General features: G+C 37.9%; 1 protein-coding gene across 6 annotated transcripts in view; it reads left to right on the top strand.

The window, feature by feature from the left end:
- The window catches only part of osbp2b (oxysterol binding protein 2b), a 73,862-nt gene that overhangs the window by 53,559 nt on the left and 5,869 nt on the right, over positions 1-14,434 (top strand). For all 6 annotated transcript variants that reach the window (XM_032579260.1, XM_032579261.1, XM_032579265.1 and 3 more), the window contains 8 exons: positions 1,476-1,726; positions 7,831-8,029; positions 9,309-9,429; positions 10,205-10,271; positions 10,705-10,857; positions 11,669-11,914; positions 12,082-12,202; positions 12,846-12,949. In XM_032579260.1, coding sequence (XP_032435151.1) covers positions 1,476-1,726; positions 7,831-8,029; positions 9,309-9,429; positions 10,205-10,271; positions 10,705-10,857; positions 11,669-11,914; positions 12,082-12,202; positions 12,846-12,949 — 1,262 coding nt within the window. The remainder of the gene's footprint in view (positions 1-1,475; positions 1,727-7,830; positions 8,030-9,308; positions 9,430-10,204; positions 10,272-10,704; positions 10,858-11,668; positions 11,915-12,081; positions 12,203-12,845; positions 12,950-14,434) is intronic.

The raw sequence follows: 14,434 nt of genomic DNA, 5'->3' as shown, positions 1-14,434 counted from the left end.
GCTGCTCAAATTTGAATTCAGTAAAGTAATGTAAACCCTCAGCTACCATATTTACTTTTTACTTTTTTTGTGTGTGTTTTTTGTGGCAGGGTTGGTAGAACTGTTGCCTTGCAGCAAGAAGGTCCTGGGTTCGATTCTCGGCCCTGGGTCTTTCTGCAAGGAGTTTGCATGTCCTCCCTGTGCATGCGTGGCTTCTCTCCGGGTGCCTCCGGCTTCTTCCCACAGTCCAAAAACATGACTGTCAGGTTAATTGGTTTCTCTAAATTCTCCCTAGGTGTGAGTGTGTGTGCATGGTTGTTTGTCCTGTCTGTCTCTGTGTTGCCCTGAGACAGACTGGCGACCTGTCCAGGGTGTACCCCGTTTCTCGCCCGGAACGTTAGCTGGACAAAGGCACCAGCACCTACCGACCCCAGTAGGGACAAGGGTGTAAAAAAAATGGATGGATGGTTTATTGTGGCATTTCAGGCATAGAAGAAGCTGGATGCTTACGCTTACCAAGGCAGCTTCATTCTACAAAAAGGAAATCTGGAGATGGTATCCTAATTATGAGTTCTTTAAAAAGCTGCCAATATTTCCAAATCCAGTGAAGATACTTCATTTCAGAAAAAATTATTTAGATGCTATTGAGAAAAGTCACAATGATGATATTGATTATGGTTTGCAAACAGTTTTCTTACTTTCTTAACCATTCCACAATGTCGCCACCTCTCTCTGTGAGCTTTAGTATCTTGGCCACGAAAAATATACATCAGATGTGGGCATTAAGGACAGTTGGAGTCCTCTGAACTTGCCAAATATATTGTCAGTATGTAGATTTTTGGTATGATATTGGTACCAAATATTGCATTACAGCAATTCTTTGCAACCTCAATAAATTGCCGTTTGATGCATTAGATTTTAATTTAAGTGACTTCCTTCCCTGTTTTGACAGGTTTGTTAGTGACTTCATCAACAAAGTTGTTCATAGATCTGGATCTTATTTCTCCCATGTTCTCTGGTAATCTGTGTTGTTTTTCTTGAAAAGTGTTTTATATGGATGTGAAATGGGGCTTAAACTGGAGCACTGTAGTTCAGCCTTGGGCGTTCTCCTCTGTTTAACATAACAGACATGTTTTGAATTCTTGAATGGCTTGTCCCTATTTTTTTATTTTTTAGTAGAAAAGAAAAATGTGCGATGCCTTTGTGCATCTTTATCATTTGAAATCACAACTGTTTCTATTTCTAAATGCCTCCAATAAGCTTTCTGCCAGATCTCAAATAGTGAGCTTTACTTAGTACTGAAAACTGGACATTAATTTATGTATCTACAAGTCAAGTTTATGCATCTTTAATGGGATGTGTCACTTCTTAATGAGGTTTTGTACATGTTTATCAATGCCGTGTGGATACTCCATAGAAAAACGCTCCTGGGTAAAAACCTTAATACATAATTTATCTTTGTTGGGCATTTTTTTAATGTGACTTCTCCCTTCCAGATGACTCAGGAGATGAGGAGCCCACATCACAGACAGACCGCAGCGAGATCCAGGGTACCCTGAAGGTACTTGTCAGCAAGCTTGATGACCTTAGCACTTGTAATGACCTAATCGCCAAGCATGGAGCCGCCCTGCAACGTTCCCTCAGTGAACTGGAAGGACTGAAAGTCCCATTGGATGGAGGGGAAAAGATCAAGGCAGTTAACGAGAGAGCCACCCTCTTCCGCATCACTTCCAATGCTATGATCAATGTAAGTACTCCAGACTTTGCAGTTAAAAGATGCACCAGCAGTACGCCTTCAGTGATCTGTATCCTGCATGCAGCAGAAGGCTCAATGTGACAGGAATACCAGTCATCTATGATGTCCTGGCTAGTAAGTGATGAGAGATTAGATGGTCACACAGCCACCCTACTGCGGCCCGCATGTTTAGACAGGCACATTTACACCCCAACAGATCAGTCTTAAGCTGCTAAAACACAACCACATCTATTGCCCCTTTTATTTAGCTGGTTTTATGCAACCACACTGTTTGTCTAAGTTATGCATTTGTTCATTGGTTTTCCAAGACACAAATGTACTTCATTGGTTTCTTCCATGTTTTACAACCCGGTATGTTACCATAGTTTTGTTAGTGGTGTATGAGGAAGGGGTTGACATCCCAAAGGAGCAACACTAAATATGATATGCAGTAAGGGTGACAAAAATAGCTCTAGCCCCCCAACATTTCTCAAACTCTCGACACCAGCTTGTAGAGAAATCTCAGAACCTGCTTGACTAAACAGACTGTAGCGAGCAAAGAAAAATAAAAGGTTTGTTAATTTTTTTTCTGCTTTTTTATGTGGGTTTGGTCTCAGCATCTTAGTAATAACTGTCTACCTATCTAGTATCTTTGAACTTTTTATATGTATTACAAACTGAGCTGCTGTAAATGTATTTTAAACTTGCAATAGCGTCTACCTGTGAGTACGAATAATTTGAAGGGAAGTACATTTTGGACTCCTCAGATAGAGTCTTGCAAATATTCACACTCCTTGAATGTCTTCTGATGTTGTCATGTTATAAATACAAACTTCAAGTTTGTAAAGTTACATTTCACATAGCTATGAAATGATTTCTACATATTTTTTAAAATAAATAATAGTATGAAAACAGTGGCTTAATGTTTAATTCAGTTTATTCTTCATTCAACAATAGAGATAAGCAATGCAACCTTTATGGTGGTACCTATAATTAAGATCCAGGGAAAGCAATAACTTTAAAAACCTATTTAGTAAAGGTTGTGTATTTTGAATTATTCAGCTCAATAGAGGGGAAAAAAACAAACAAACCTGAACATACAGCCAGAGCTCCAATAGACTGGTTAAATCGATCAATATTTATGTGTCAGAATGGACTAGTTATAGTCTAGATCTCCTTCTAATTAAGAAACTGAGGCAAGACCTGAAAATTGACATTCATACATGGTCGCCATTTAAAATGAGTAGGCTTGAGCTAACCAAGAACAATGGGCAAAAACATGATTGTCCAAGTATACAAAATTCAGAGGAAGCCGATAGACTTTTAAGGTTTTTAACCGTTAAACAAGGAAAGTTGTGTAATTTTCCTTTCACTTCATATTAATGAACTCTGTGTTTGTTTGTCAGATAAAATCAGCATAACACACAATATACAGTAGTCTGTGGTTGTAAAGCGACACTTTCACAAAACACAAACTTGAAAAAGTTAGAGGAATGTATTACTTTTGCAAACACTTTAGAAATGTTTTCATTTTATTGTCTGCAGAATAACAGTTAGCAGTTTTACTTCTTAGCATAAAACTGTCTTTTTTTTTTTTTTTACAAAAATACGCTCACCCACACTTACTGACCTCAGGGGTGCAATGTGTTGGATCGATTGACCGATCGATTCATGTGTTAAACACAGAAAGGTTTATATGGAACGGCTGCTTTGCTCCCAAGGACATCCTGATTAGAGAAGCAGAAAATAGCTTTCAGAGTCGATTTGATTCAGTGGAGTCTTTTGTTCAGGAGTGCTGGTTTCAAGTAATGTAGATATAAATTATGATTAGGTGATAGTCAAGCCATATTAAATTGGAGGTTCATAGCATTAAATTATATGCTTCCACATCAGAGATGCGGTCCTGACTTTGGGTATCGCCCTTTTTGATTTTTTTTAGAAATATGAAAACAGAATCATGCAAGTTGGATTAAATTACAAATTTTAGATTAGATAATCTGTTGGAAGATACTGTTAAATTTTCATTACATAATTTTGTATCCAAAGTAAAGTGATAGAAAGTTATCAAGGTTGACTGATTTTAATATATCATACAATCATTAATTATTGCTGCAAGTACTTTACTGTTCTTCTACTCTGGGCTGTTTACAGGATTTTCATTATGCATGTATATATTTAGTTTTTAAACTACCCAGGGTGTTTTAGCTCTATTTTCGCTATGATCCTGTAGAGCAGTGGTCCCCAACCTTCTTCTTACCGCGGACCGGTCAAGACTTGGCAATTTTGCTGGGGCCCGGGACCGTCAGATAATGCTTCTGCATGTTGGCGTTCCAGCTAAAGCATTTTTTTTTTTTTTTTTTTTTTTTTGCCCCGATTTTCCATTCCGACAATCTTACAACGTCCTGCAGTGAGTGGTGTGTTGAATATGCCCGAACTAAAATCAGGCATATTCAACATTGTCTGGGCCCGATTTAGCAGCCTGTGGGTTTTTTTTACCTGACTGGGAGCAAGAACGCAACCTGTTGAATGTGACAGGTAGCCAATCACAAAGCGCGATGACGTAAGAATGGAGGGAATCCCAAACAGTTGACATGGCAACTGGGAGTCCGGTCGACATCGGAGGTGATATGTGGAAATGTTTATTACTATATGTAAAGGTCATTTTATATATGTTTATTATTTGTGGCTATGTTTATTCAGTTAAAAATGTTAACTACGAAAAAACATAACTCACCTTAAAATCATAGTGCAGCACATAGAGCGGCTGCTCCCGCCGTCTTTTATTAAACGCCTTTTCTTTTTGTTTCGTCTTTTATCGCTTAAAATGAGACCACAAACTATCACTGCTGCTTCTACATCGTAATCTGTGTTTGATTATTCTAAATTCACGTACTGGTATGTTGGGGGTTTTACTGGATTTTCCTCTGGAATCGGGATGTTCGCGAGTGGAATCGGTTCGTGTGGTGTGTTGCTCCTGCCGTGTGGCTGGACACACGAACCGATCGAACCTGTTGGACTTTTATCGGTTCGTGTCGTGTGTGGTCACAAAATCGGCCGACAATCCTTAAATCGTGCCGTGTGAACCAGACCTAAAACTCACAAGCTCCACTCCTCTCGTCTGGTCTCGACCACTGCCCTAACGCTCTCTGACTCTGGTTGCTATGGTAACGTTTACATATCCCTTCAAAATAAGATACAGATGCGCCACAAAAACGAACGTTTTACTTTCGCGAAAATTTTAACTAACGACTAATGGGAGCCCTGAGCTTGTTTCTCTGCAACGAGTTGCGAGAGACAATGACACCCGAAGTGTTGCTTATGCACAGGGTGCTTGGTCTCTACGTGGCGAAGCAGTTTGAAGGCTTCATTCCCTCATTAACGAGCCGGTCTCCATATCATGCAGAGCGGGCTTGGAATGTGGGAATCACCTACCGGTCCGGGATAAATCCATTCTCCTGTCTCTTCTCTGGGCCTTTTCCGCTCGCAAAGAAACTTTCCAAAGACATCTGATATGTTTCTTACTCATTTTGCTGCTTGTGGGCTCAATGCTGGCACGCAAGATGTAACCGAGAGAGTCCGGTTAAAGGATTTTCTAAATAAAAGCTCCTCCAGACTCACATAATACGTAAAACAAAAATATTTAATTGTTTCTTACGCGGCCCGGTACCAATTGGTCCACGGACCGGTACCGGTCCGCGGCCCGGGGACCACTGCTGTAGAGTAAGATTTCTAATGTCATGAGATTTTAACCAAACTTATTAAATTAATGCTAAACTAATTTTAAAGCCTGAATGTTTATGAAATAAGCTGTTTTTACTTAACAACTTTTTGTTTCATTTTATAAACTAAAGATATTCCATCTTTTATTTCAGCCTGAGGAGGTTTTAATTTAGGTCAATCAACCTTAACCTAACTTCTCATATGTGCCGTTTGTGGGTCTAGTGACAGATCGTCCTCTTGGTGCATGTATGGATTTCAGAGCATGCCACTTTGGGGTTATCATCGTTTAATCACGTAAAAGGTTAAGTCAGTTTATTTTGTGTCTGCTCAGTGTAATGTTACAGTTTCAGTTCAAAACAGATCTAATCTTTAGACAAACTGAATAAGTTATGTAAATTTCAGAGAACAGGTTACGTTTATCTTTTGTGAAAAGACTTGGTTTGATAAACTGGGTAATTTAATCTAAGACTGATCATTATTATTATTATTATTGATAATGATGTTAAATCTTTCCTGCATCTCCCTTCACTGTTATACTGATGTTACTGATTCTCTATTCTTCAACACACCACAGGTCACATGTAGCCTGTGATTGTAATGAGGAGTCAGCATTTAAAAAGTGGAACTTTCAAACATCTTAGAGTTTACTTTGAGTTTCATATCATGCTTCTGTCAGAGGAAGTTGATTCATACGTCACACATAGACCTGACATTTAAGCTCAGCAATTATCTTTTGGCATTAAAGCAAGATTGCTGAAGGTAAGAGGCTTATTATCATTTCCACGAGGAAACTTCATATTCTGTCTTGTCTGTGTCGTTTCTGAAATATTTAGTGACTTTTATTTAGTCTGTTCAGGAAATATATTTCTTTTCGTTTTAAGAATTTAAGCAACAAGATTTATCTTATCATTTTAAATGTTTAGTGCCATTGAGTGTAAATAAAATCTGATTTTTTTCATGCCTAATCAGATTTTTTTAATCCATCTTGTTTTTTTCTCCTTTCTGTTCTTAAAAAATACAAATGACATAAAATATTTTCAGAAAATTGCTTTTATTTTTTTAAGTCAAACCTAAGAGAATGTTTTGGATGAGAGTTTGTTGGCATAAACATCAGTGACAAACCATATTTATCCTTTTTGATGCTTGAAATTAACATAATAGTTTAAATTCCAAAAATTATTTAAAAAAAATTCAGTATGGGCTTAAATGTCATAAGGCTTTATTACATCAATATACTTGTTAACTCAATCAACATCCCTTCAGTGTATTGCAAAGCTTTTGATTGTAAGAAGTTGCTGATTTTTGTACTTTTTTCAATCTCAGTGTGCATTAAAATATTTATATTTTGAGAAATATTGAGCAGGACAAATGAATTGTATTTATTTTTTTAGTGTTATTAATTTTTCTTTATTCTTAATTTTACAAGGGTGTATTAGAACAATATTTTCTTCCTTCTTTTTTTTTAACTCCAACACTTACCTTTTCACATTTTACTATTAAATAATTTCCAACTAATAGATGTGTGATTAAAGTTTTTCAAAACATCATACGATGTTTTTATATTATGTCACATTTCTTAGTCTTGATGGTGGTGCCTTTTCTCCACATTTATAAAAGTGATTAGGCTCAAACATCAGCAGTTCTGCACATTCTGCAGAAATAGTAACACATTTGTGGAATTGACCAAAAAACCAAATGCAATCATGTGATTAGATATTCAGCCTGGCAAAAAACTGTTTCACGAGTCTGCACAAAAAGGCAGAGGTAAAATGCAATGCAGCACTTTTAGATCATTATTCTTTAGCTCTGTCTTTCTACTAAAACCTCTGCGACCGTCACAAGGCATGTTTCAGAGTATGAGGTTGACTGAGATATGTTATTCAGGTTCAATGACCTTTAGGCTTAATATGAGGAAGGCTGTGAAAATCCTGATGCAGAGCCAACAATTGCTGACATGTAATAAATATCTGATCTGAAGTAACCTCCTTCCAGCAATAAAATCAGAGCAGCAATGATGACCCCTCTTGGCTCGGCTGGTCAATAGAAAGGCCTCTGCTGTGCCCTCAGTGGTTTTAACTGCAGCTCATCAGCACAAGCTGTTTGCTCAGAGGTGCATTCGACACAGCAAGACGAGTCTGTAACTGCCTACCACTCTAATTAATTTATTAACAACTAGTGCTGTTAAAGAATTTTGATTACAGTGATTGTCTGTAGGGTTGTTTTGCTTTTAATTCTTACTTTGGCTAAAGGTCATTCTAGACTTTTATGATTTTCTTTTAAACACTTTTTTGTCGTTTTAACTCAGAATCTGTATCCTGCACACTTTCAGAGTTTATCATACATTAGACATTTTAGCTATCGCTCTGTAACCATTCCCATGTTCATATCTCCCTAAGGCATGTCGAGACTTTTTGGACCTAGCTGAGACTCACAGCAGAAGACTGCAGCGGGCGCTGCAATACGAGCGAGAGCAGCGTACCCACCTAGAGGAGACGATCGAGCAGCTCGCGAAGCAGCACAACAGCCTTGAGCGAGCGTGGAGAGAAGCACCCACGCATGCTTCCAGCACACCCAGTGCCCCAACCACCAGTCAGAGTGAGACCAAATGTCTATTATTTCCTCACATGGACCTCAGAGCAATCCTGATTTCACTGGCTAAAAGTCATGTGTAGACTGAGGCTGTATATTACAGAGCATCCTCATGTGTAGGAAGAAAACTTTTAAGTTGTGTCAGATGGTTTAGATTGGGAGAAAGGGAAGTTAGAGGTGGTAATTACATTATCTAAAAATATTTATCCACTGGTCTGTTTATCCAAAAAATGTATCTTTAAAAAAACTCTATAGTCCCGTAAACTCACATTTCTCTTGTTTTCAGATCCTCCCTGTAGGTGGTGGAGCATGTGTTTGCGTTCCCCAAGGAAAAATGATTACTTAAAGTTGAGTTCAGGATTACTTTATCTACTTAGCACTATGTAGGAAGCAGTGACGCTTAAAAATACAGACAAATGGTTTATGAATGGACATGTGAACTCATTTTGGTCATATACTTAACAACTGAGTCATGTTGGTCACTTAAGCTATCATGTAACACAGATCTGCAAATATCATCAAATATATACAGTACTGACCAAAAGTTTGGACACACTTTCTCATTGAATTCAATGAGAAGGTGTGTCCAAACCTTTGGTCTGAACTGAGTACAGACCAAAAGTTTGGACACACAGTTGTGTCCAAACTTTTGGACACACAGTTGTGTCCAAACTTTTGGTCTGTACTGTATATATATATAAAAAAGAAAAAGATTAAAATAAATTTGGCCCAGTTTCAATGACTGCTGTGTTCAAGCATTTTCCTGTAGCAAATGAGGGAAAAAATGATAAAAATTAAGCCTGCCTCTACTTTTTCAGGCATTCACAGATGTTACAAATGAAAACAGACCAGCACCTTTGTTCATCTGCGCTTTTTTCCTTTCTAATGAACAGATGACTGGAAAGATGAGGACAGAATGTAGTCAGAAGAAAAAGCAAACAATTTATATCTTTCTAGATTTCACAATTTAAATTAATATCTGTGGTATCTGTAAGCATAGGTTATGAGTGTTTTTTTCCTCTGGATGCAATTTCTTCATAAACAGACTTGGTGTCAGATGCTGAACATGCAAAGCACACTCAGAAATTGCATCACTCAGGCTACTTATCCAGCAGGAACATTGGTAATTTTACTAATCTTGTTATTCCTTGATTAATCACCCTGGGTATATGATTTTATGCTCGTTGCTCCTGAATTTTGCAAAATACAAATTCAGCCTTATTAAATATTTTGAGTGGGTTTGTCTGATGTCTGTAAAGTCTGACAAATTTAACTTTAACTGCAGGGAGTGAAAGGGTGAACAAAGAAGACGCAAGTGATGAAGATGAGGATACTGAGTACTTTGATGCCATGGATGACTCCACTGAGTTCATAACAGTGACTGCCAGTGAAAGCACGCAACACAAGTCAGTCTCCATGCAGTTTTTGTCCTTGGAAAAAGAAATTAATTGTATTGAAGTGACAAAAGCAAAAGAATCATATTTGTAGGAGTCAGCAATAGATGTCATTTTTTAAAATTTTAGGGTTATCCATTTTTTGTAAATATCCAGGGAGTTTGGAGGTTTACCTGAATTTAATACAAACTTTAATTTTGCCTTTATCTTTGTTCAATAAGGCAACGTTTTTGTGTCCTTTACTCGTTGATTTTGCTTTTGTTTGCTCTTTGTTATAAAGAATTAAAATGTCATTTATAATTCTTCTCAAAAAATTAATCAGCTATTTTTTCAGAATAGAGACAAACAGCAGTGGACAGAATCTGTCTTTTAGACAGTCTGTCTTTTTTAGGAGGGTGTCTGCATGTTGTAAACCTCCCCACCTTCTATTCTCGGGTTCCTCAGTAGTTTTTGCAGCTGTCTCAGGATTGACTGTGTTATTCTCAGTCTATAAGGGTGAAGCCGGCATATATATCAAAATAAAACCCGCATATTGCCAGAACCCAGGACTTCCTAATAGAGCATTTCATTTTCACTGCCAGATCTGTGTAATTTAACTTGTCTTTCAGCTGTTGTTTTATTGTGGTAGATTGGTATATTCCTCTATTCCAGAAACACCATTAAGGGGCAGTATTACTGTTGGAGAGCTTTGTTTCTACTCTGTAATTTCATTTATTTGCTGTGAATTTCATAGGCACTTTTATTCATTTATTTATTTGTTCATGCAGAAAATGTTATTTTATTCCAGGCGATCTCAGAGTAATTTAAGTGGAGCAAGCGGAGGCCAAGCCAGCGACTCTAACCAGGAAGACCATGTAAGCGTCTGTCCTTCTAACAAGAATGAATAATATGTCTGACATTTGAAAATGCTGCTGACTCTTGTGCTCTCAGTATAGATCCATTTGTGGCTCTACAGGACTGACACTTCATTGATTTACTTGTATAACATTTGCACTTGCTGTTCTCACAGAGTCTGTCACACACACACAAACGCTTACACACACACACAGACACAGCTTATTTCAGTGTTTTCTGCCATCATGTCGTCAGCCCTGTGGTGCCACAGATGTATGGTTTTATCATTGCATTAAATTTTAATAAGTCAAAAATCTGTTTTTTTTTCCCAGTCTGTTTTAAATTTCCTCATTTAAGTCACAGTCTAGTGACGTGTTGAAAGCCCTTTCGTGGGGACTGAAACCATTTTTGTGAAACTTTTGTGTCCACTCCTATTTGTTCTCTCCATCCCAGATGTCTCCGATCTGTAATGATGTCTCAGCGAAAGAGCCGGTGCGATGCAGGCAAAGCCGGACCCAAATCCCAGACAAGCCCAATTATTCCCTAAATTTATGGAGCATCATGAAGAACTGCATTGGAAAGGAGCTCTCTAAAATCCCGATGCCTGTAAGTCTGAGACATATAGTATGTTGCCCTATAAAATATTGACGCCTTTTGTCAAAATAGAGCCACAATCTTTAATGTATTTCATTTTAATTCTGTGTGATAGACCAACATAAAATAGCATGCGTGGGTTCAGCATGCAATTCTTTTTTTTTTTTTTTTCAATAAAATCTGAACACACTGCTACACTCACACACCAACTCCTTGGTGAAATATACAGTGTAAGGATTATGCTGTCTGGATACCTTCCTAAGTAATGTCAAGAAATCTGGTCATAGTTGATTGGATGGATGGAGCTAAATACAGGGCTAAAGACTTGAGAGTGGACTTGAGATTACCCTTTCAGCAGAACAACACTAAGCATACAGTCAGGCTGTATTGGGATGGTTTACAGCAAAATCATGTGATACAAATGATCCAGTGAAAGTCTAGTCCTAAATCCTAATGAGAATCCGTCACAGGACTTGAAAATAGATCCTTACAGATGTTCTCCATCTGATCTGACGGAGCTTAAATTTTGAAAAGAAGAATGAGCAAAATGTTTTAGACTCTAGATCTGTAAAGTTGTAGAAACATGTCCTAAAAGACCTACATCTGAAACCGTAGTAAGGTAGTCCAACAAAGTATTGGCAAAGAGGAGCTGAATACAAATGCACACCATGCTTTTCTGATTTTTATTTTCAATTTCTTTTCTATAATAATGAATTTTCTGCTTTATTATGAGGCTGAATTAAAACAGAGTATATTACATTTAATATGACACACACTGTTTTGTAAAATGTAGTGAGTTTTACAAATTGTGATTCTCCAACAGGTGAACTTTAACGAGCCCCTGTCAATGTTGCAACGTCTCACCGAGGACCTGGAGTATCACGAGCTTCTAGACAAGGCGGCGCGCTGTGAGTCTTCCCTGGAGCAGATGTGCCTAGTTGCGGCCTTTTCCGTTTCCTCGTACTCCACCACCGTCCACCGCACAGCCAAGCCCTTCAACCCTCTCCTGGGAGAGACCTACGAGCTCGACCGCCTGGAGGAATTTGGCTACCGCTCACTGTGTGAGCAGGTAACAGCTACAGGAAAAATTTCTTTGCACATTTCCCAAAGTGCTTACTCACATTTGACTCATAAACTGGTGTCAAGTCCTATTTTTCAAACGGGTGGATGTATTTTAAAATAGCATAAAGTGATTACATTCTTTGTCCTTTAGCATTTATGTCTATTTCTGATCAGGTGAGCCATCACCCGCCTGCAGCTGCACATCACGTGATTTCCCGAAGAGGCTGGACCTTGAGGCAGGAAATCACCATTGCCAGCAAGTTCCGTGGCAAATACCTCTCCATTATGCCTCTGGGTAAGACATTTCCCTGTCCACTAAAACGGTTGTTATGGATTTGGTGAGAAACGTACAAACTGAGGAATCTGTTCCAATCAGACTGCACATAAATTTGCATTAGAGTTTTAGGACTGGGTAATAGAAATGAATGTTTTGTGTCAAAAAAACCCAACTTTTTTTCTTCTAGGTTTGTTTAGTAGCATTAGCACAAACGATGCAAACTACAGACCTGTTTGCATAAATTAGAGTTTCATCTGCAAAAATAAAACCAAAGCAGGATATATTATCTATATTGCTTAGGAAGACAAAGAGGTTTGTTGGTTCAGATAAATAGAAAAAAGATTTATTTGGTATTGAATCAGCCCAGTGATGCATATGCCTGACTTTTCTCACTTGGTGTTGGATAGCTTCAGTGTAATAAAAAGAAAAATAATGGGAATCATTCCTCGTGAAATGGATGTCATAAATATGCTGGGGTTATGTCTTATTGGATGTAGATAAAAGTGACTCTGTACAGAGCATAAATACTAGAAAACATGTTTTTTGCATCACAAATCCAGTCCTATAGTCTTCATTTCACCTTTTATGACAGCAGGAAGCTTAACAATGCTATTGTAATGATTCCCTCCTATAATATTACTTTGTCCTTTTGTGTCCCCAGGTGTCATTCACCTGCATTTCCACTCCAGCGGGAACCACTATGTGTGGCGAAAGGTCACATCCACGGTGCACAACATCATTGTGGGGAGACTGTGGATTGACCAGGTTATTGAGCTTCTCTCTTTGTGAACAAGTTGTTTCTCTGCAGTACTGCCATGACCTTCAAATCTATCCTTTTTTTCTTGTTGTAAAAGTATGTAGTGCAGAGTACCAAATAGTGAAACATGGATTAATTTTAAATGTTGACCTTTATTAACAGCCTAAAAAAAAATTTTTTTAGAGGGCCCAGATTCACATGCATGACATGTGACTTTGGGTCCATTTCTTTTGCTTTGCCTGATTTAATTATTTTTTCATTTTTGCTATCTTGTAGGACATTGCTCTATTAATGTATTTTTATATGTCTGCAACCTTGGAGAAAAGCATAAAACAGAATGTGACAGGAATATTTATAATCCTGTCACATATTTATGCATTCTCAGTATTTCAAAAGGCTTACTTTTAATCACGTGTTTTTGCTGCCATCTGCTGCTGAAAAAGATAAGTGAACAGCTTAAATATTAAACTATTTAAATATTAAACTACAAACTGTTCTCAGACAGCCTGATCAGTTAAGCAGCCAAATAAATAAAGCTAGACGTGGTTACGATGATGACTTTGATTATGAGTATTAATGTATCTGATGGATCTGGGTTGTGGAGACATTTCACACCTTTTACTTTAGTGGCCTCCCACAGCTCTTCCAGGAAGCTACCTTTGCCCTGTTGGGTCTTTCAGACCCAGAATACCTTATTCGGGTCTGAAGTATTCAAGATTAAACATCTTGAATACTTTTTATAGGACAGATTCTTAAGCCTGTAGTCTCAGTGCAGAGAAACATTGTTTCTGTTCTGAGGCCTGAATAACACTTGTCATATTAATTATGCTGCCAAATTTGACACTCTTTGCCCTTTAAGTACACATACAATCTTCCAACAGACTCTGTTGAAAGAGGATAGTCTTGTAGGAGGCCGGTTGCCCATGTAAATGCAGCAATCTGTTATGGGCCAAGTCTTAATTGGCCCAAAGCAGACTGGTAATGCATACTGCTGTAGTAGCAGTTCAGTCGTTCTACACGTCCACACAGCAAGGCTGTAGTTGCCAGGATTATGAGCTCACCCACAGATTATGAAAATAGGTGGCCATCTAGAATCTTCCAAATAAGGATGGGAAAAATGAGTATGGATATTTTTTTGAATTTCCAGACTTCATTCTTTAATTTCTTATCTAAAAGAGAACTTAGTTTTGTCTTTGATTTTTGATTTGCCTCATCAAAATTTAGAGTTTGAGCTACTAATAGGTGATGGTTTGTCTGCACTAATCAAGCTTCACTCACCTCGGCATGCCAAATGCTAGCGCCCCATCGAACAGCAGCGTGACCTAGTTTTTGCACTATTGCATCAAGCTGATTAATAGAAAAAACTGAACAGGTCCTTTAGGACTCTCTGCATTTCAGCAGAAAGTAATGCATCAATATTCATCAAATTTTCAAGCTGATGAAGAGAGGAAAATTTGTTGTTTAGTCATGGTGTAGTTATGGGAGTGTTTTCC

Source organism: Xiphophorus hellerii, chromosome 12, assembly GCF_003331165.1.
Source record: "Xiphophorus hellerii strain 12219 chromosome 12, Xiphophorus_hellerii-4.1, whole genome shotgun sequence".
Lineage (NCBI taxonomy): Eukaryota > Metazoa > Chordata > Actinopteri > Cyprinodontiformes > Poeciliidae > Xiphophorus > Xiphophorus hellerii.
Note: the sequence above shows the minus strand (reverse complement) of the source record. Positions and strands in the feature narration are given on the sequence as shown.